This window comes from Panicum hallii, chromosome 1, assembly GCF_002211085.1.
Source record: "Panicum hallii strain FIL2 chromosome 1, PHallii_v3.1, whole genome shotgun sequence".
NCBI classification, from domain to species: Eukaryota; Viridiplantae; Streptophyta; class Magnoliopsida; order Poales; family Poaceae; genus Panicum; species Panicum hallii.
In genome coordinates this window covers 50,769,635-50,790,331 of record NC_038042.1, presented here as the reverse complement: position 1 = coordinate 50,790,331, position 20,697 = coordinate 50,769,635, and the positions used below count along the sequence as shown (strand labels likewise).

The following is a 20,697-nucleotide window of genomic DNA, read 5'->3' as shown; positions in this document are numbered from 1 at the left end:
TGCTATAAAACCACAAAACAAACAGGTTTTCGAAACTGCAACGGACCATTGGCGGTAGATCAGAAAATATTGTCCACACGTTCATGCGCACTCGCAGCATACAAGCTAGTATTGCCTATTGGGCCTATTGGCAATGTTTCAATATCTAACCGTTACGCTACTACTTTTGCCAGGCGATCACCTGTGTTCCCTCTCTCATCTCTGGGGTCACTAGTGAGGTAGCAATTAACTCAAAACGTCTGCAACGTGCGCGCAACAAGAATGCCGGTAGTGGCAGCTTACATGGCTCTTTTGCAAAAGAACAGATAGCACCTATATTCAAAACGGCATTTGAAGATGTACCACGAGCTAATTATCATCTTCTGTCAGTTTTGTGTCACGCCACCTTTGTACATGAACCTATCCCTGCTGGTTTCCCACCTGATTAATACGGACGAGGATGTTCCCAGAGTGGGGTTCTTCTTCAGTCCACTGGATTGAATTCTTCTCCAGATACTTCATCACCTGCCAATATTCAAATAATCAAACTAGTCAGATGAAATCATGTAACAGCATCTACGTGAGCTACAGATAGAATTATGCTAATTGCTAAACAAGAATTCTGAGGCATCTCGTACAAATGGAACATACTAGACAAAACATCTGATAGTTGGAAGACCAGCACACAACGTACTTATTGCCATTGGAGTGGGTCAGAGAGAAGGGAGAAGGCAAAAGCCACGAGGAGCAGGGATTTAATCAATGGTGAGCAGAGATTTACAACATCTACAATACCTACATACTGACTTTGAACAAATATATATTGAAGCTTAAGCGTGGTCTCCTAGTTACTACATTGCAGATTCCCTTATTCTTATCACTTTCAGATATTTATAAACTTTTTTTCTTGCCACATTGACTGGATATGAACCAAGGGGGTAAAAATGAAGGATCTTACAAGATAGTGCACAAAGAGCAAACACAATGAAGTATATCTTGTCGATACAAAGCATAAGCATCACTTGATACTAGCAGTACCCTAAGATATTTATGTTAATACTAGTACGTCAACTCTTCAAGTAAAAACTCAAAGTTCACCCCGAGGATTGACTTCAGAATCATGCATGCAGCTAAGCAATAGGTGTAGTGCAAAAATCAGAAGTAATAGTCATCTAGCAGATAATCTGATAAAACCACACCTTTCTTCTTCTTTGTCCCATTTTGAAACTGCCATCATCAACGCCAATAATAACGTTTAGGTAATCCATAGCTGCAAACATGAAACATAAATAAAATTTAGATGGTTCGCAACAAAAGAATTGATAAACTCAAAAAGCCATGCACTGATCTTACATGGAATGTTTGCCAGCTGTTTAAGATGAAATCTCAAGAGATTAGGTACGTTTGCTGGATCTTGTGAGCGCAGATCAAGACAAACTTCACTTCTGGACTCTGCTTCCCTGCAGTACAACATAATTTGTCATCATAAGTTCACATTCTGATAAGAGTACAAAAGGAAGAAATCCATTTTAATACCCTAAACAATCTATTTTGTCGCCTAGCTCCCTTAACAAAAGTTCATCTCGATTTTACCCCCCAAACTATTACAATTGGTCTAATTTCCCCCCTAATGAGATTTTTCTTTTTCATTTCTCGAGCCTGTTGAGTTTTAATTTCAACGTCATCACTTATGTTAGAAAAATACATTAACAATCTTTCTTCTTTAGTTGTACAGGTTAGAAGCATTTAATACTAAATCAACTCTAGCGATATAAATTTGCATGAAAAATAATGATGAAAATTTTCTGAAGCATTTTTCTAACAAAGGATATCATGTCCTTTTATCACCTCACAAAATTTGGACTTAAACCTCCAATTTTACACAGCGATAAAAAAAGACAAAAAAACTCATTTAGGGGGTAGATTTGATCAATTCAAATTGTTTTTTTTTGGGGGTGGGGAGTAAATTGAGCCAAGATTCTGTTAAGGATCAAACAGATTCAATACAAAAATACAAAACATAGTTCCAACCAACATACAAGAGGAATAGTAGACTTACTTGGACTTAATAATCTCCCCAGCAGATTTCTCATCAGCCAGCCGAGCCATCTGGTAACATCGCTTACCCTTGATATCCAACATAGAATATACTCAGTATAGAATATATTCAGTCAGTAATTCATTTTCTTAAATTATGTTATGGTCTTTATGTAGCCATCATAACCAGACAAGAAGATAAAACCTTAGCATGTTTTATGTTTAATAATTTTGACAACAGGTTATATTATTCACTTTTTTATTAGAATCTAGAGTAGCTCAAAGGCATTAAGCAGGTCGACAACAAAATCTCCAACAGCTGTATGCAGTTCCTATGCATATTACCCAAAAGTGATTTAAGAAAGTAGTCTCCCACCATTCTCTTCTCCCCCAAAAAGAAGGGTAACACTTACTTCCTGTATAAGATAATCGACTTCTTTCTTGTTACCCTCCCTAAAAGCATCAGCTGCCTGCAATTTCAGCAGAGCACAAGTGATAAATAAACACCATATATTTAACAGAAGTGAAATAAAAAATGGATGACGTCCGTGTTCAAAAAAATGATCATCTTGGAACCCTTACCTTCTCATAGTACTGCTTCATCATATCCCAATGCTGCTTTGCAGCCCTGCGGTAGTTCTGGTAATCCTCCTCATTCACAGCTGGCTCTAAATATAAATCCAAACAGCTCAAATTAAGTTATAAGAATTTTCCATGAAATGCAGAATGATATCATCTGATAAACATTTCACTATGACACAAAGTATGAACATAGGCTTTAAATTATTTAGGGGGGCTTGATTTCATGTTAGCTGTTTTAACCCAAGTTATCAACATGTACAGAAAAACATTTAAGCTCTTTGTTCTGATTCGGGACAAATGTTTTGTGCTCTAAACAAAAGCATCCTTAGTATGGTTTGACTAAAGCATGGAACACAGGTGAGAACTTGCTGATTTGTTAAGTTTCAGCAGAATTCAGTACCAAAAGAAAAAATAGCCAGACTACATTTCCAACGTGGAGAGTGGATGGACTTATAAAGAGAACTATAACAGAAAAAAATCAGTACAACAAAGCAGAATCAAAGAACTAATATGACTGAGAGCTTGATACTGATGTTGGTTGTAATTATCAGCATATGTCAAGACGCTGGAAAGGTTGTATTATGGTTGGTTTTATCTGTTCACTTAAGAGATCTTACATTGTTCCTTTTCAAGTCTAAACAGTAAATATGTTACAAGTTTAACTGAGTATGTCGGCGCAAAAGATTAAAGATGTAGAAATAGTAGCAGACAACTGGACAAAGATTTACTCACTATACTTCTCATAAAATGCATAACCAACCTGAATTCAGAAAAAAAAAGGAAAGCAGTAGTATGCTGAGTATACCTTTGCTACCTACGGAAACTTTGACAGGAAAATTAGTAGAATATGTTGAAATGTCCTCAAGAGGTTTCAAGACTGGTTTCTGATCTGGGACTCTGCTTCGATTTGCACCCAATTCATATCTTCTTAGTTTTGGCTCCTCCTCCAATCTTCCAGGTACGGTGAAGATTGCTTCAATCAACTCTCCCGGAGAAATCTGTGGTTTTGACCTTTGCATCCCCTCTTGTGAAGAATGGGTACTACAAAGAAAGGAGTTACGGAAAGCAAAATAACTACCAGCTCCACAATGGAAATAGAGGGGGGGGGGTGGCAATTAATGAGAGAATAAGTAGAACCTAAGGGTTGACTGTGAGCCTAAGCATTTTCCCTTGGAAATAGAACATTCTACTGCCACATCCTGCACCATAGATATATTATGGGCTACAATCAGTCAGATATTTATACCAAACCAAACAAATGCCAAATGCATCCAGAGGGAACTCTCATGTATTATATTAAGTAGCACAGTAGGAGTATTGGTAAAACGACCAACAGTTGATCGGGAGCAGAGCTACCATTCGGAAGGATCAAAACAAGATCTTAACCGACACAAACACAACAAATCATATACCATGACAAGCAAGAAAGGGTGGCCCTAAAAGATATATGCTACAGATCAAAATGCAGTAAATAGAAAATATATCGGCACCAAATGGTAATTTTTAAGTATTATACATATTCCATTGAGTATCAGTACAAGAAATGGTGGGTAATCCAACCTGGCAAAAATGGATAGCAAAAAAAAAAATCTACATTCAGAGTTAAGGATAAAGATCACCAAACAGAATGTAATGGAACACCTAAATATATATAGTACAATGCAGAGTAATTAACAAGGTGTGCAGGTACAGAAGCAGAGCTTAGAAGTTAGAGATGAAGAGGCCAGAAGAAGTCTTACTTGTAATGCATTACTTTTGCTTTCTGCCTTCTTGTCTAGATCTTTTTCAGAAAATGACATCAATTCCTCCATACTCTGCATACAACAGCACAGCTATATCAGTAGGCCAATGAGAAACTGCAATGACAAATAGAACTATGTAAACACAGCCAATCAGCTATATTACTAGGCTGAGAAGAAAATGTAATGACAGATGAAACTATGTAATCTAAAGTCTAAACTCTTCTTAGAAAATGTAAGAGTTAAGTCTAAATTCTAGACCCTTTCACTACATTTGTGACAAATAGGAGTGACACAAAATATACAATAACAACAATGATGTATCAGTACCTTCTTAATGTCATATCCACAGCTACCTGCAAAAGAAAATTGGAAACAGTCAAGACATATCTTGGAAAAATGAAATGAATGGGCAAAATGCAGGTCAAATAGTAGACATGCTAACCTAGAACATCACGAATTACTTCCATATTGAGCTTAAATCCTTCACCAAGCATGCAAAACAGAAACTCCTCAACATCCCTGTTATTCAAAGTCTCTCTCCTTGGTGCAGAACCAGATTCATCAGACTTCACCTTAAAATCATCACGCATGTACTCTGGCAGTTCAACCTTTAGAGGTTTGTCTTTTTTTGATGCTCTATTCGCTTGTGTTGTAGCTCTGGCAGATTCTTTTCCTAACATGCTGGAGACAGTACCAAATGCAGCACTAGACTTTTGCAACTTTTCAGGCATTCTTGTTTGATCTGAATTCTCCGTATGCTTTTCTTCAACTGCCTGTTCAATCTGGGAAACAGTTCTTGGTTGGCTTGAATTGTCCATATTGTTTTCTTCAACCACCTTGTCAGTCTGGGAAATGTTAGTCTCAACACTTGGCTCGACATCACTGATACGAGGCGACGAAAGTTGAAGGTCGGTCAAGAAATCTCCAGCTTTGTTGACATCACCCTTTGCTTTGACATACGCATCAGCTATATCATCAAGTGAAAAGGCACATCCAAACACATCAAGCAATGTATTAAGGGCCCTGGTTTCATTGTCACTGGATGAAGTTAGTGAATGTGATAGATCCATGGTGAGGACCTTTCCCAAAAGGTTCTTATGAACTGTAAGACCTGCCCAGCAAAAGAATAGTAAGTGTTCATCACATGATAAGGATATATAAAATGAAAAACACTAAGTGTAGAACTAGTGTTATCAGCACAAGAAACCATAGAGAATGTTGAACAAAAATGGTTGGACAGCTTAAATACATGATAAAATGCCAATATGACAGTAAACTGATTCATATACTAAAGAGCTACAAATGGATCATGAACTAAGCTAACCAGTAAGTGTTCGGTGGGGTCTCACAAGCGGTCCTGTTCATCCAAGTTGGTGTTTGGGTTTGAGAAAAAGGTACACAAACCATTGAAGGATAGGTATAATAGCAACATTGAAACCAGTAACTGCGAACAATTTTGCAAACAAACCATTTGCTGTGATCATGATTTCAATGTCTCTCAAAACATTCATCAAATATTGACATATTGATGAAACAGTATCTATGGAGAGAGAGAGATATATCCCACCAAAATTGGTATAAAATTCTCAGAACCAGCAAATGGCATATGAGTTACCCTCCTGGACTAATTAACAAGACCAATCGTCACAAGCTAAAAATAACTCAAACATAAAACCGAAAAGAAAAGAGAATAATCCAAACGACTCAGCAAAATTGGATATCACTTTGTCTCTGTATGGATCAAGTACAAGCAAGCTGTAAATTACTAGCAAACAGATGACAATTACACTCCACCACAACCAATGCTGCCACACTACCCATTCCTTAAGGCCCTAACCATCCCCAAACCAAAAATAAATACACGCAAAGAGTTGATAGGAGAGCAATCTGAGCATCACAGATACTAACGTGTCTAGATAGAATAGTTGAATAACCAACAAACGACATGCAACCACAACTTCACACATTCGCTTGCAGAATTGGGGCCAAATAAAGGAAGCTTGTCACATAATCACATTAGCAAACCCAAGAGCACAGCATATCAGCCACTGCTGCTCTTGCGCGAGCCGAGCCGATTCATTATTTCCGAAACACACTGGGACATCAGTTCGAACAACCGCTCATGCATTCAAGCAAGCAAAACGCGAACTGGGACGCAAGGCCCAATCGAAGAAGATAAAATCGTAGAAACGACATTGCCAGAAATCGCCCTGACTCTGCAGCAAAATTCTTCAAAAATCACTAAGATACGGGAAAAAAATCTAGAAGCTACCTGCTCCAGGGCGCCGCACCCATCTAATCAGAAAACCCACCCCAAAACCCCCTCAATGGCGAACCGAACTGCCATGGTTGAACACCCAACACAAACGATAAAACTGAAATCGCGCAACGAGTGGGAACTGAAATCGGAGAAATCGCGGAACAGCATAACCGATCGCCACCTACGCAAACCCCCCCGCTCGATCAGAAACAAGGCGCCAACCCCGCACTGAACCGACCACCCACGGGACCCCAAGGGCCAAGGCGAAGGAGCAAGGGCACCAGATCAACCTCCGCCCTCGAACGAAGCACGGCCGCAGCGAGGTTCGAGTACATTCTAGAAGGTTCAAGAGGGGGGGGGGGGGGAGGAAGGGGGGCTTACGGCTTCTCGAGACGACCCTCGCCGCAGGCGGGCCGCCCCACTGCCCACTCCGCCTGCTGCTCGGCCGCTCCCCTGCTGGTTCGGCTTCGCTTGGCCCGACACGGTTTAAAAGGAGAGGGGGGGAGGTCAGCAGTTGAGTTACGCCGGGTGGTCGAGGTCTACGAAGCGACGTGATCCACGCCGTCCAGTGCGACGCGGCGGAAATGCCTCCGACTCGGCGATGGGGTTGCGGCGCCGTGGTCTATGGACCAGGTCCACTTGTTGATCCGGCCGGTGGGCCCCCGTCGCTCCGATGCTTTCCTGGAAGTGGTGCGGTACTGTGTCTCGCACTGTTCGTGTGAATCGGGAGTCGTGACAGCTCTGTGCTCTCCCCGGTTTGCCGCTGCGATAGGCTGATAGCTGTCATTCTGTTAGTTCACTGTACCTTTTTTATGGTTCAGGAAACACAAAAACGAGAGGGCAACGATCCAAACGTACCGTTCTTTTCGCAGTAGAGCAAGATAAATTTCCTCGAAAAAGTTTAGGTGCAATTTTCTGTAGCAACCTTGACGTGCATATGTTTTGGATTGGAAAAGTCTAAATTACTCCCCATAACTATAGCTAAAGTTCACATAACCCTTTACTAAACTATCTTTTGGATTTGGATGCCCATTTCCATACATCATGTGATCATGAGACCCATGTTTCATGCATAGGTCACTGGGCCTTAGGTTCTTCGTCAAACCACCTTTGTGATGTGAATCAAGTGAACAGATCGGATGTTTGCCATTGATTTCAATTTCAAGTGATAGGATTTTGGTTCTGTTTGTTTCAGCTTATAATCAATTTTGAAGGCTCGATTTTGAGAAATTTAAAAGTTAGATGACTTCTAGAATTCAAAATCTAGAATTCACAATCAGCTAGATTCTCGATTCTAAGATTTATAATTTTTAAATTTTTCAAAATCAAGCTATTAAAATCGGCAGAAACTAAAACAAACGGGACCCTTAGATGATCAGATCAGATGTCGCGTACTCCTCCATCCCATAAAAAGTATAATTCTATTTTTTTTCAGATTAGTAAATCTTAGCTCAGCATTGAATCGGCACCTTCATTGAATGTGCTGCTTTCACGTTGAAGATACGGTACGAAAACTGCATCGGAACTGACTCATGCGCGGCACATCTGGCGTGATTTCTGATTGCACCGATCGTTGGAAAGTGCAGAAGCATCCATTCAACTTTTGCTGAAGTTCTCACAAACAACGAGACGATGGTATCCCAACTTACTGCCATTGATACGATTCTGATCCCGATGGGCATGCACCCATTCATTGAAAACGAAGGGTAGAAAAAGACCTGGCTTCAGTAAATCTTTTCAGCTACCAAAGTGCTAGATGTTAATGGACAGTGCTCTGTTTCAGTTCAAGCATCGCAGAGGGCAGCACACATAGTTCGCGACAGTGAACAGTAACAGCGGATCATGCGAACTTGCATAATTTTTCAGATGGATCCGTTCCTCGACAGATAACATGAACGAACAATACAAGATATAGTTTACAGTGCATAAGTTACAACCCATGTAAACAAGTTCGTGGTACCAAGGGCATGGTAGTAACGGTCACAAACGAAAAACGCGGAAATAAAAGTATGCCAACCAGCCGCTCTTCACCGGAACTCCCCCCATTTCCATCCTCCAGGAAGCATGCGGCCCACACGCTCTCTCTCCCGCTTTTGATGGAGAGGGCTACCAGGGCCCAAATACCTGCTCATGCATCCCCTGCTACTACACACACTAATATGGGCACAAGCCCACTGCACAGAAACAATATGGGCCTAAAAATGACCGTATCTAAGCCCATTTGACTACCCCGCGGGCTGAGAACACGCGGGCCTCCTCTACGCGAGAATATATTCTCTACGCGAAATTGAGGCGGGAGGTGTAAGTGGCCTTGGGGGCCCAGTTCTTGGGGATGACGTCCTGGGCCGCGAGCGTCTGCTTGCTGGTCAGGGTCGTCAGCCTCACGGAGAAGGGACCGACGAGCGGGCCCGGGGTGAGGCTCCACGTGGCCCCCCAGATGTGCTGCATGTCCTGCCACCGCGCCGAGTTTGCCTGCATCCACAGCCAAGTTGCAATTTGCAGTCACCCCAGAAATCCACAAGTGTAAGACCGGAAGACAAGTTCAATGTCATCTTTAGCCCCAACATGATGGGAGGAGTACTGTTAAAAAAGGGAGTAGTAGAGTAGAGCATTATTGCACAAGCAGAAGCACGCCGTAGGGAAAAAGGAACAGATTATTCTCTCGACAAAATAAACAGGGGCATGTGTAGCTGTCAACTCAATCTGCCTAAGGAACTGCAGTAAAAAGGGCGAAGCAAAAACTGCTAGGTTTAGCTGAAAAACTTCAGACATATAAACCCTGGCTTTATCTGCCTAAGGAACTGCAGTAGTACAATTTGCTTCAGGCGTAGGGGTAACAGAACTCTGTCTTGTTGCCCTACCACTAGACTTGCCCGGCAAAAGCTGCGACCAGTATCAAGTTTCATTCTACCAGCTAGCTCCCCGTGGCGTTGTTCTGTCTGGGAGAGGAGAGGACCTGCATGTGATTCTAGATTTCTAGAGCCCTAGAGATGTAACTTATTCCGCCGGCAAGGGCCACAGGCCACCGCACGACAAAAAGTTGATGAAAGAAAAGTCGCGAGCAAGCAGCAAGAAAGGGGGGAACAGACAGAAAAGGCCTGTAGCTGCTGCGGCCCATGCTGGCCCATCCGTCCAGAAAACCATCGCCCGTGTCCCCCAAGCCGCATGTGAGAAAGAGGGGGTCCCACTCACATGCCGCACTGTCGCTGCCCGCGAACACCTGCCTGTCCCTAGGAAAAGAAATCGCCGAACTCCTCCCCACGGATTACAGAGGAAAAATGCCGTCGAATCGCACTTGTGCCGGCGGAGAGATGGACTCGACTTGTACGCGGCGTGAAGTGTGAGCTGAAGAAAGGTTGATGTGTTGTTACCTGCTTGAGCTGCATGGATCCGATGTCGCCGTCGCCGTCCTCGAACTCCACCAGGAGGGAGAGCCAGAAGCTGGTGGAGCCCTCGTTCACGTGGAAGGCGATGTTCTTGCCCCCGTACCTGCACGCCGTCCTGCAACCGAACAAACCCCACCCGTCAGTACGAGCTAGCAGTAACACGAACACCTTTCCTTTCTGAAGATTCACCCGGCCTACGGTTACTACTGGCCGTCGCTGCTCATTGCGAACTGCGGCTATCCATTCCGTCGCACGCCATGGGCGAGTACGGACAGCGTGGACTCTGTGGCGCGCGCATTGATTTCCTGGTGGTGCGCCCATGGCCAATGGCACGTCCAAGATCCAACTACTGCGTGCAGGCAGCCAGGGGCTGCAGAGGTATCAGGTATCCGCGTACCTCATGGTCCTCGTCTGACAGCAGCACATTTTTAACTCTTGTCCACTACTCTCTGTGGTACCATTGCGAGGAAGTATACAGTACTGTAGAATCTCTTTTTGACAGAGTTCAAGTGTCTGCATTTCTAGTATCGTCAGACGCAAGGCATGCAGTTCGCACGATACGGTTGACGGCAGCCGCCGCCCGCGCGTGCTTTTTACTACCCTTTACAGCATGCGTAATTCCGTGGTGGGGCGCTGGTCGCCGTACTACGTACCTGCGGAACACGACGTTGATCTCGCCGCGGTTGCGCAGCTGTCCGCCGGCGCCGGCGACGGCGAGGCGGCCGAACGCGGCGCCGCTGAGGTCGAAGTGCGTGCGGCCCCCCGCGCAGACGCCGCCGGGGCACTCGTCCGTGACGATGACCGTGACGGCGCGGCGCGAGCAGATGCCGCGGTCGAGGCACCGGACCTTGTAGCAGGCGCCGCAGCCCTCGCCGGACTTGAACAGCACGGGGCTCACCGCGCCCACGCGCGCCTTCATCGGCACCACGTCCACCAGCGTCCCGTACCCGCACGCGCCGCCTGGGGTACGTTCATCAACACGGCGATAGAGATCACAGATCAGAGAGCCGCCGCTACCATCATTGTCAGTTTCACACAAGTCTATAGAAAGTTATTGAGCTACAAGATTAAGGGAGGTAATAAAACCAGCATGGAGTATATGCACGTGGTTACTGCGTGCTTTCAGATCCACTAACAATCACGGCAGGCAGACGGCAACAGAATAATTGTGGGGACGCACAGAAATGCATGCAACTGGCCGGTTCTAGTATGGACACGGGAACAGCATGCAGGTGAGCAGTTCCGTTGAGAGCTGAGAGTAACCAAACTGACTCCCAAAAATAACCCATCTTGCTCTGCATCGCATGCAGATGCAGCCATGAGCAAGACGCAGGACCGCTCCCACTTGTAGTACACTTGGTCAGAGTAAAAACCACGCTGATGCTGCTACCCTCGATGTAAAAAAGAACAAACCTAGCGTGACCGCGCCGTCATCTCTGCACTCTCCAGCTCCTCCACTGACCACTGCACGGACATGTAGCACGAGATGCAGTTTTTGACTGGCTCGCGGGTTAATTCTTCCCGGCCCATCGGCCCGTTTGTCTGTGTCAGGCGGAAAATGTAACGGAGCGTCGGTGGATTATACGCCGATATGGTTGTTGGTTCCTAGCTAGTAAAAGCGGCGAGTTTAAGGACCCGACACGGTGGAGCACGGCCGTGGCCACATGCTCCGTTGCCGGCCACAATCGCACGCACGAATCTTAAAGGCCGGATACGCCGAGGTACCGCCAAAATGTTGCAACGGCCAGAACAATTTGCAAAACGGAAAACAGTAGCAGTGATGCGAATCCAATGGTTTTACTAGTTTGATGCTTACTGCTCGCTGTTTTATAGAAGAAAAAAAAGGATCACAAGTTTGGGTGCAGTGAAGGTGCAATATATGCAATCGCCATTGCTAATTCTTTGCCAGAACGAAGGATGTGAGAATTGAGCATACGAGGTCTTACCGTCGCTGCCGTCGCCCTCGGCGCTGCCGTACCAGGTGGCGGTGGCCGGGTGCCACTCGGGGTCGACCACCCTGTGCGCCGCCCCCGATGCCTCCCCGGAGCCGAAGAGGCACGCGGCGCAGACGAGCGACGCGAGGAGCACGGCGCAGGCGGCGGAAGAGCTCGAGGAGCCGGCCATGGCGCGCGCGCACGTGAAGAACAGAGCACGAACGGCGGCGTAACCAGCAGCGAGCGGACACCTACCGACACTGCCGCTGTCCCGCGCAGGAATGGCCGCGGTGGTAGCCTACACCACCCCTCCTCTCTTTCTGGGATCGCTTTCAAGCCTTCGAGAAGCCCCAGTCCCCGATGCGCAGAGCGCTCAGAGCTGCCCAGGCCCCCTGCACAAATGGCGCGGAAGGGACAATGGGGATGCACCAGTAGGGGCGGTAGGGTGGTGGCTGCCCGGATTTATACTGTGGACAAGGGTAGAGGGAAACAGGAACGTTTAGCTTTTCTGCATGGCTGTTTGATTGATGCGAGTGCCCCGCTGTGGCCCAGTGGCATCCGTTTTGTGTTTTCGCTATGATGGAGAGCTTGGCTTTTGGCACATGACGAGGGGTGGCCTTGCTTATTGGTGCACATTATGGTTTCAAAAGTTAAAGATTTTCACTGAAGGCACACTACTCAAATACTTATTTAGTTCATAAAAGTGACACTGTGAACATAGATTTACCCACCATTTTATATGGAACAACTAGCATTTGAAATAATTATTTTTGTTCGTAAATGTGACATTGTGAATCTAGTTCCAATACGCGTCTTCTTCCCCTTTTGTATAAGTAAATATTGAATATATCCAGGTATTCATTATTAAATAATCGAGAAAAATACAAGGCCCAACGTTTAAAAGGACCAGTCAAAATAGTTTTCTCTTCAATGGAATGACATAGTTAGAGAGCTGTAATTACATGCTTCTGGGACGTCATACTTTTATGACGCTTTAGACATTGATAACCGCAGCGCGGCTGTTAATGAAGGTATTAACTGCAAATGGTAGTAGTTCTAGTAACTCGTTGCTATGAGTGGTTCTTTAATTTCTATGCCCTACATAATCGGGTAAGATTTGAACGATCATTTTACACAACAACCTATCTTCCTTTCTTGAGACGAATCCAGATGTTGATTGATCCGGGCCCTCAGCTGCCGCATCCAGTAAAAAAAAAAACTTCTTTGGGATTATACTGTTATTACACAAGTTACCTCAGCTTGAAAGAAAAAAACAGCGGGCGTATCATCCAACACGGCTACAGCTCCCAATCGCCTTGGGGTCCGTTGTGTACACACGACGCACCACATCCACATGTGTGAATCCACCCAGAGCCCCGAGTCGGAACGACATGCACTGCAGGCGGGGCAGCCCGCCTGCGCCCCCGTCCCTGGATCCAAGATTCCAGAACGGAGTGGCAGGCAGATGGAAGCCCGGGACGCCCCAAATCCCCGAGTGCAACGCGATGGGAGAGCACGGACGCGATGGCGCTGCGGGCGCGGCCGAAGCACGCGTACGGCCACGGGCCCGTGTCGACACGCCGTTTTTATCCGCATCCTGGCAAGTTGCGCTGCCTTTTGCCCTTCTTCCCCTTCCCCCATGTGCGCGCGGGCGCTCGGACGCGACCGGCCGCCGAGGGCTGCCCCGCTCGCCCGGCGCCGGGCCGTTGCGGCTAGCGTCCAGGATCCGCGCGCCCCGCCGTAACGGCGCGGTTGCCTTGCCTCGCCCTCGCCCGGCCGACAGTTTGGTTTGCGCGAGTCGCGACGCGCGCGTTGGTGGCCTGGTGGGGCTCTGGGCGCGGGAACGTTGGAGCCGAGCCGTGGGGGGCGTCGGGGTTAGTTGGCGGGTCGACGTCACCGCACGACACCACCAGGGTTTTTGTTCGTCGCGTACTCGCGTCGCGCCGCCGAGGAGCACGAGCAGCTAGCCACCCGATGCTGCGATGCTGCAGCAGGGCAGCTAGCTACCGGCTGCCGCCGTACGCGGTGCGGGTGCGGGTGCGGGTGCGGTGTGCAGTGCAGTGAAGACGGTGGGTGAAGGGTACGCTTTCGTGCCGTGAAAAGCGATCGGGCAAACAGTGTACGGGGGAGATGGCTTCACTCGCAGGGAAAGGAAGGAAGGAGCAGCTCGATCCGTGGCGTAGCAGATGGCTCCTGGTTTGGTGGAACATATAATACGGTGGCAGTAAGTGAATTCACTAGAGTGCGGGTTACTTTTGGTCTTCTTTTTTCCCCACAGAAAATGTCCACTTCATGATTTGAGTCCTTTACTTCAGTTCATGTAGGTTTGCCTTTTCTTCTTTAGCATTATTAGGGTAAGATCCGTGCAATCGCCATGGGGTCAATGGCTCAATGCAGTATAGTTGTCTGTCAGCATTTTTCTCTGTTCAATTAATCGCGCGATGCTCCAGGCCTCAGGACTTGGATGTCAAGTTTTACAACTCTACACACCGTATTTATTCCGGTTCCATCTATTGAGCATCACTGCCTCGCTTCCTTTTACTTTGTTGCTGGTAGTTTCATGCGGCCTTTCAATAGCGTTCACGGCGACACCTGCCTCCCAGTCCTGCAATTTGTATTCGCGTCGAAACACCACATGTTCCCTGGGCCCAAAGCCAATTGCTTGCATGCAGCGTACGTGCTACTCATATCTGAAGAGAGAACCTTTCCTTGTGCTCAAGGACAGGGGAGCCGGGGCTGCGGAATTACGCCGGATGGACGGTGCATGGCAGCCCCGGTGCGCGCGTACTCCGATTTTACTTGCTGTCAAAGGCACTGTCACCCTGTCAGAACGCCAGACGAGGTTGCATTGCACGCGCGGTAAGGATTTCTCGGCCGAGCCACTAAATGCGACAGCGGCAGAGTTGTTCAGGCAGCTCCCCTGACCAAACTCGGCCAGGATGACGTGAGATGAGCGTAACGGGGGGTTTCCCACATAAACAAAACTGCGAGGGCTTTCCTAGTGCAGACGGCCCGCGCGAGCCCATCCATTCCTGCCGTACCGTACGTGCTCGGTCGCCCGGTCCGTTCTTTAGTTTTCCCCGAGCACAGGCACCCAGCTCGAAACCGATCCCTTGCCCTGCGGCCCTGCCGTGCATCCACGTGAAGCCGAATGATGTGCGAGCTCGTTCCCGGCGCCGCGATGCTGGTAGTTTCGATCCGATCGTACTGGTCGTGGAGGGGTCCGGTTAAGTTTAACCACTCCAAGTTTCGAACTCTCGAAGGGCTCGTTCCTCGCTTCGATTCCTTTCCCGAGATCAAGCGGGTTTCCGGTGTGAAATCTGACAGGCTTCCGCAGCAGCCGGTCAGCCGGACAGTGGGGAGGGTCAGGGAGACAAGAGAGTTTGAGGGCACGGCTCCGTTCTTTAGGTGGGGAAAGAGGAAAAGAGCGCGCGGGCGCGGCGGTGACGGACGGGAACGGCGGCTTTTGGGTGTGCTCGCGGCACGGGCGCACGGCGGTCGCCGGCATCATATGTTCAGGGCGCAATTTGACTGGCTGCGCTCAAAAGGAGGCGGCGTGTTCGCATTAGTAGCACTAGCTCCTGCGATCTGCATACGCTTTTGGGTACACATGAGGTGATAATATAATACTGGGTACAGGCCCTTGCATGGTAATGACTAATGAGCCATGGCCATGCTGGAGTTGGAGCAGAATGTGACGCCCAAATACGAAGGCAGCTGGGTGCCTGCCGATTCTCTCAGCAAGGCTAGAAGTTACAGACAACTGTGCTAGTCCTAAAATCTCTAGCTGCTCTCAGCAAGCGCGTGGTAGTGCTCTCAATCAAGAGGTCAACACCCCTACTCTCGCAAAGGGAAAATAATGATAGCTAGTAGACTATGGAGAAATTTTTTTTTTGAACGAGACTATAGAGAAGCTAGAAATGCCCCAATGCAGTGAGAGCCCACAATTCACTGGGTCCATATTGTGGCTTCCGGGCAAATTAAGATTTTGGGCCAACTTTCAGCTTCTGGGCTAAAAGCGCTCCTTGCGAAACACTTCAGTCCACTTGGATATGGGCTCAGTTATGTTAGTCCATATTTATGCTTATGGGCCGAGTTACAGTACGCTCTTGTCAAAACAAACTTTACAGACTTAGGTTCGAATTTGACAGAGACGGATTGACAGAAGAATATAAATAACTCCCAACTGTTTAAGCGTTGGAGATCTTTAGATGAACATAAGCTGATACGCAGATCGGGGATCATCTGCATAGCACCTGGGACTGAGGGCGGAGATGCTCCCGGAGCACCGCGAGCACGTCGGCGAATCGCACTACTCCGACGAGCGCGCCGCTGGTCTCATCAACGACCCAGACGTACCCGACACGGTGGGCGAGGGCCTGGGCCATGACGGCCACGAGCGAGCTCCCTGAATGGCACGCCACCACGTCCTCCGTCGACCGCCACCCGAAGCTCCCAGATGACATCCTCCTCGGGCGTCGTCCGCGTACGGACGGCGAGTCCTCGTCGGAGGAGGTCGACGACGACGGGGACGAGGGCAGAGAGGCGGCGTCCGCGGTGTCCATGAGCTCGGCGATGGCGTCGAGGCCCCTGTCCTTGAGCTGGGCTCGGATGGCGCGGAGCAAGAACTCCGGCGGCATGTGCGTTAGAGAGCAATCGATGTACGTCATGACGTCGCCAGCGGGGAGCGCGGCGAAGGCGGCCGATACCGACTCCACGTCACACGATACGAGCACGCCGGGGCAGATCTCGCCGACCAGCGCGCCGTCGTCGGCGACGATGGCAACGGCCGTGCCGTTCGAGACGGCTCTCCGTAGGAGCGGGATCGCGTCGAGCCCGTCGTCGTCGACGTGCACCGCGTGCACGTCGCGGCGGATGAGGCCGAGGGAGGCGACGGTGAGCGCGGCGACCGGGGAAAAGTGGGAGATGGAGCCGAAGAGGTGGCGCACGATGTCCTCTCGCGTCAGCACGCAGCAGTCGGACGATGTCGCCACGGCGTCGGGGGAGGGGACCTGGTGATGCCGCTTGCGGGCGCGCGCGTGGAGGGGAACGAGCAGGCCTTGGCATCCGTCGGTCAGCAGCACGTCAATGGCGTCGAGCAGCCTGCAAAGTTTGATCAAAACGGTTTAGCCGACTTCGTTACTAGGACTGATAATTGACAGCTCGGAACAAAACAAGAATCAGAAACGGCGGCTGTCATGTGCGCGCACCTTGTTTGGGGGTCCACTCGGTGGGTGTCGCCGTGGCCGCCAGCGACGGCGGACACGGGCCGGCCGAGCGCTGCCGCGGGGTCCCTGAGGTTGCCCGCGTCGCCGCAGACGTAGCAGAGGACGTCCGCGACGCTGACCTTCACGTACACCGTGGCCGCTCCCCTCTTCGCGCGGTAGGCGGCCGGTTCGGCGTCGACGAAGACGAACGGGTCGGCTCCGGCCCGGAGCGCGGCGAGCGCGGCGGCGACGGGCGTGGACGGCGGCAGCGTGAGTACCCTCGGCCTGCCGATGCAGAGGTCGGAGACGACGTGGGACAGGAGGGTCGCCGCCATGCACGCGCACGCAGACGGCAGGTCGCTCGATCGGGGAACGGACGGAGAGTTGCTGAGGCGCGCAGAGAAGATAATGAATGTGCTTGTGCAAACGCGGGTTGATGCTGAGCGCGTATGCCGGTGAAGGCTATTTATAATTGGCAGAAAAGCTGATGTGCGGGCTGGATGGTGTCCGGTTAGCATGAGTTGGAATGATGCTGATGTTTGGCCGGTAGTTGGTGTAGCACGTAATAATATTATGGCCGTTATTGAGAGGGTTTTTCCTCGAACAGTTTTACCGGTGAAGCTAAACAAAAAACTACCTTCACCTGAAACGGTTTCACATGTGGTACACTAGTTTATGCAAAACAGGTGGACCTGGAACCGGTATAAACAGATAAACCCTTGCAAACGGTCTTTAACTTATCAATCTTTGATAACCATGTCGGGTTAGTAAAAGACTTAAATTACATCCTCTAGAAGAATCCCCAATTTCACCTTGTTCTATTAAAATGCTCGTCAAAGTCTGAGTAATTCAATGACACTCTGTCAGATGAGAATGCAGGTGGCTCCGCTGCATGCACGTGCCATGTCAGCATGTCACTTGGTGCACTACACTCAGTAAATTTAAAATCAGCCATGCACGTGGTCTCACACATGCTATCAGTACCTTCATCACGCTCCGATTCAGATTTACAGGCTATAATAAGCAGCCCTAGTTCTCTCAATTTTGTTTTTATTTTTTTATAGCTCATGCTTAGGCTAATTTTAGTGCACAGTTTTATAGTATAGTTATCAAGACTGGAAACTACGTAAATGTACTAGATGAGTTTTATGGTGATGAAACTCCTCTCATATCGTGTGAAACTCTATTCTTCTCTCTGCTCACCGTATCAGTAAAATTGATGATGTAGCATAGAATTTAGTACTTCATGAAACATCATTGAGACTAGCCTTATACCGCGACCGGGGAGCTAAAGGCACATGGCTGAACTTGTTACCAGCACTTGAATAATCGTGACGACCGGATCCCACCGTCTGAATCGGACGAAAGATGCGCCGTGTCCCCTCAAACGCACTGCCTTCCAGTTCCAAAACCGAGTACTGATCGCGGCGCACAAAAAGCGTATCGAGACATGGAGCATTGCAGCCGCCTCTACGAAAGCGGCCAAAGCCGCCGGACATGGTGGAGCACGTCGGCGAGGCGTGCGCGAACAGCTTGGCGCGCCGTACGTATCGGGACGGCCAATGCCAGATCACATGGCGGGGGTTGGCTCTTTGGGTACGTATCGGCTACGCGACGCCTTGGTGAGACGGCGGCGCCGCGAGGCCAGATGCCTTTTTAGTTTTCGGCTCGGTTCCATTCCCGTTCCACCCCATGCCTACCAACCCCATGTGATGTGGTGTGGTGCCCCTCGTAGGCGCCCATCACCTTCCGCGGAGCTTCGCGTCACCAGTGCAGTGCGGGAGCCGTGGCGTTTCGTCGGGTCCGGTGGCCGAGAGGAGAGGAGGAGATAAGGAGCCGTGCTTCTCCCCCGGTCCCCCCTGTCCGGCCACTTGTTCCGTACGCACCCAGACGGTGGCGCGAGTGCGTGCAGTGCAGGCAGGTCCATGAGACCGGGACCGAACGATGGCGAGAGCGAGGCTGAGAGAGCATAGAAGAGATGAGCGAACAAGACGGCCCTGGATGGGCCGAAGAGATGAGGAGTTTTATCGACCAAAGCAGAGAAGCCAGCCGTTGGGTCGAACTTCAAGTGAAAGCAATGCCAAAATTGCCAGCCCAGTCCAATACGGGCCATGGAGTGCCAATCCACGCTGACAAGAGACCCACACTAGAAACTACGAAACATTTTGTAACTGGCCCAAACTGGCCCTTGGACGAGGCCCGTCATAAGAGCCCGGGATGGGGATGCACACTATCCTGCATTCATTTATGCTACCGCAGCTGATCAATCCCATCTTGAATTTTGCGAACTACCTTACCATAGTTTGTGTATTTGTTAGAGCAGCTCCAAATATTTAACCAAATCTTACTCTTCATATTCCCATTTAGCTAAGATTCGCTCTCTATATTTCTGTACATTTTAACGAACTAGCCAAATCAGGCTCTCTCCCTATTCAAATCAGGTCCGTCTCATCCCCTTTTTCCTCCTACGCGCGAGTCCTTTTCTCCTAGCGACGCCACGACCGGAGTGGCCATGACGTAAGGTTGGATGTTCCCGACGATGGGGAGGTCGCCGGCGGCGAAGGGGTATACCTACGGGTTCAGGGCGATGAGGCGGTCACGGTGACGCAGATAGAGCAGTTGGCGGGGCGGTGGAGCGAGCGGGACACGGCGATGCCAACTGGCGGCACGGTCACCAAGACGCCGCGATGGTGAAATCGGCGTTCCCGTCGATTGGGCTGCAAACGCGAGAAACCGAGAGAAGCACCATGATGAGGGAGGTGAGGCGAACCCATTTTGGTGGTTGTTTGGGCTGGAACCGGAAGTTGGTCGGGGGCTCACCTCGGAGGTCGACTATGGCTGTTCCGAGCGGCAGTTTCCCACCAGCGCACGGCCTCCCTAGCGTGGGATTCAGCCGGCCGGTGCGGGGGATACGTAGAGGAGGTCGTGGGCTAGCTGCTTGTGCAAGGTATTTGATTTTGGCGGCCTGTGTGGGGAGTATTTGAGATGGGGAGGAGCTCGATCTTGAGGTTGGCAATGGCGGTTGGCGCTCTGACCTGAGCTGCGCGTTGGAGAAGATGAAGGTGCGGGCGCGAGGGCGCGGGAGCACGCGGGAAAAAGGAGGGGGATGGCGAGGGCGTCGGCCTCCGTACTTTTGGCCTAGCGAGGGCGACAGGATCCCGAGCCAGCTAGCGAGGAGAGGAAGATGCTATTCCGTTGGATCGCGATTTCACCCCTTTTCTTTATCTTTACCGATCCAATAGTCTTTTCGAGTCGCTGTTACCTATCTCCAACCGTCGTTCTGTCTGTATCCTTCTCCATATCCGTCACTTACAGACTTCTCTACAAGATTCTCTCCTTTATATCTCATTTCTCTCCAACAACGTTCTCTAAATCTCATTCTCTATATATTAAATCCTATATTAGAAACGTATTTTATTCCAAATTTTTATACGTACGTATTTATCATATCTCAAATGCTATAGACATATTTTATTTTTATTTAATCCAACGTAAAGAAAAAATAGAGAAGAGGAGAGAGAATCTCTGTATATAGAGGAACATGTAGCGTTCTCTATTAGAGAACCATTT

The 20,697-nt window shown here is 49.0% G+C and overlaps 3 protein-coding genes across 4 annotated transcripts; all 3 read right to left on the bottom strand.

Moving 5' to 3' along the window:
• Nucleotides 1-26: 26 nt before the first annotated feature.
• On the bottom strand, nt 27-7,056 carry LOC112896257 (putative nuclear RNA export factor SDE5). Of its 2 annotated transcripts, none has more exons than XM_025964211.1 (12): nt 6,982-7,056; nt 4,783-5,451; nt 4,668-4,693; nt 4,338-4,412; nt 3,736-3,797; nt 3,404-3,639; nt 2,599-2,684; nt 2,430-2,486; nt 2,039-2,106; nt 1,333-1,439; nt 1,179-1,249; nt 27-504 (listed from the first exon to the last, which is right to left on the bottom strand). In XM_025964211.1, exons 2-12 carry the CDS (start codon nt 5,408-5,410, stop codon nt 400-402), a joined length of 1,521 nt encoding a protein of 506 aa, XP_025819996.1. In that variant the 5' UTR covers nt 5,411-5,451; nt 6,982-7,056; the 3' UTR covers nt 27-399. The 2 variants fall into 2 exon arrangements, with proteins under 2 accessions (XP_025819996.1, XP_025820062.1); XM_025964277.1 differs by having other exon boundaries at nt 4,783-5,442; nt 6,982-7,048.
• Nucleotides 7,057-8,442: 1,386 nt separating this feature from the next.
• Nucleotides 8,443-12,402, bottom strand: LOC112873330 (expansin-B16). Its single transcript, XM_025936313.1, has 4 exons — nt 11,933-12,402; nt 10,640-10,946; nt 9,972-10,101; nt 8,443-9,072 (listed from the first exon to the last, which is right to left on the bottom strand). The coding sequence occupies exons 1-4, from the start codon at nt 12,108-12,110 to the stop codon at nt 8,878-8,880; spliced, it is 810 nt and encodes a 269-aa protein (XP_025792098.1). The 5' UTR covers nt 12,111-12,402; the 3' UTR covers nt 8,443-8,877.
• Nucleotides 12,403-15,815: 3,413 nt separating this feature from the next.
• On the bottom strand, nt 15,816-17,462 carry LOC112891413 (CBS domain-containing protein CBSX5-like). The gene is made up of 2 exons (XM_025958262.1): nt 17,131-17,462; nt 15,816-17,023 (listed from the first exon to the last, which is right to left on the bottom strand). The coding sequence occupies exons 1-2, from the start codon at nt 17,460-17,462 to the stop codon at nt 16,162-16,164; spliced, it is 1,194 nt and encodes a 397-aa protein (XP_025814047.1). The 3' UTR covers nt 15,816-16,161.
• Nucleotides 17,463-20,697: the final 3,235 nt, after the last annotated feature.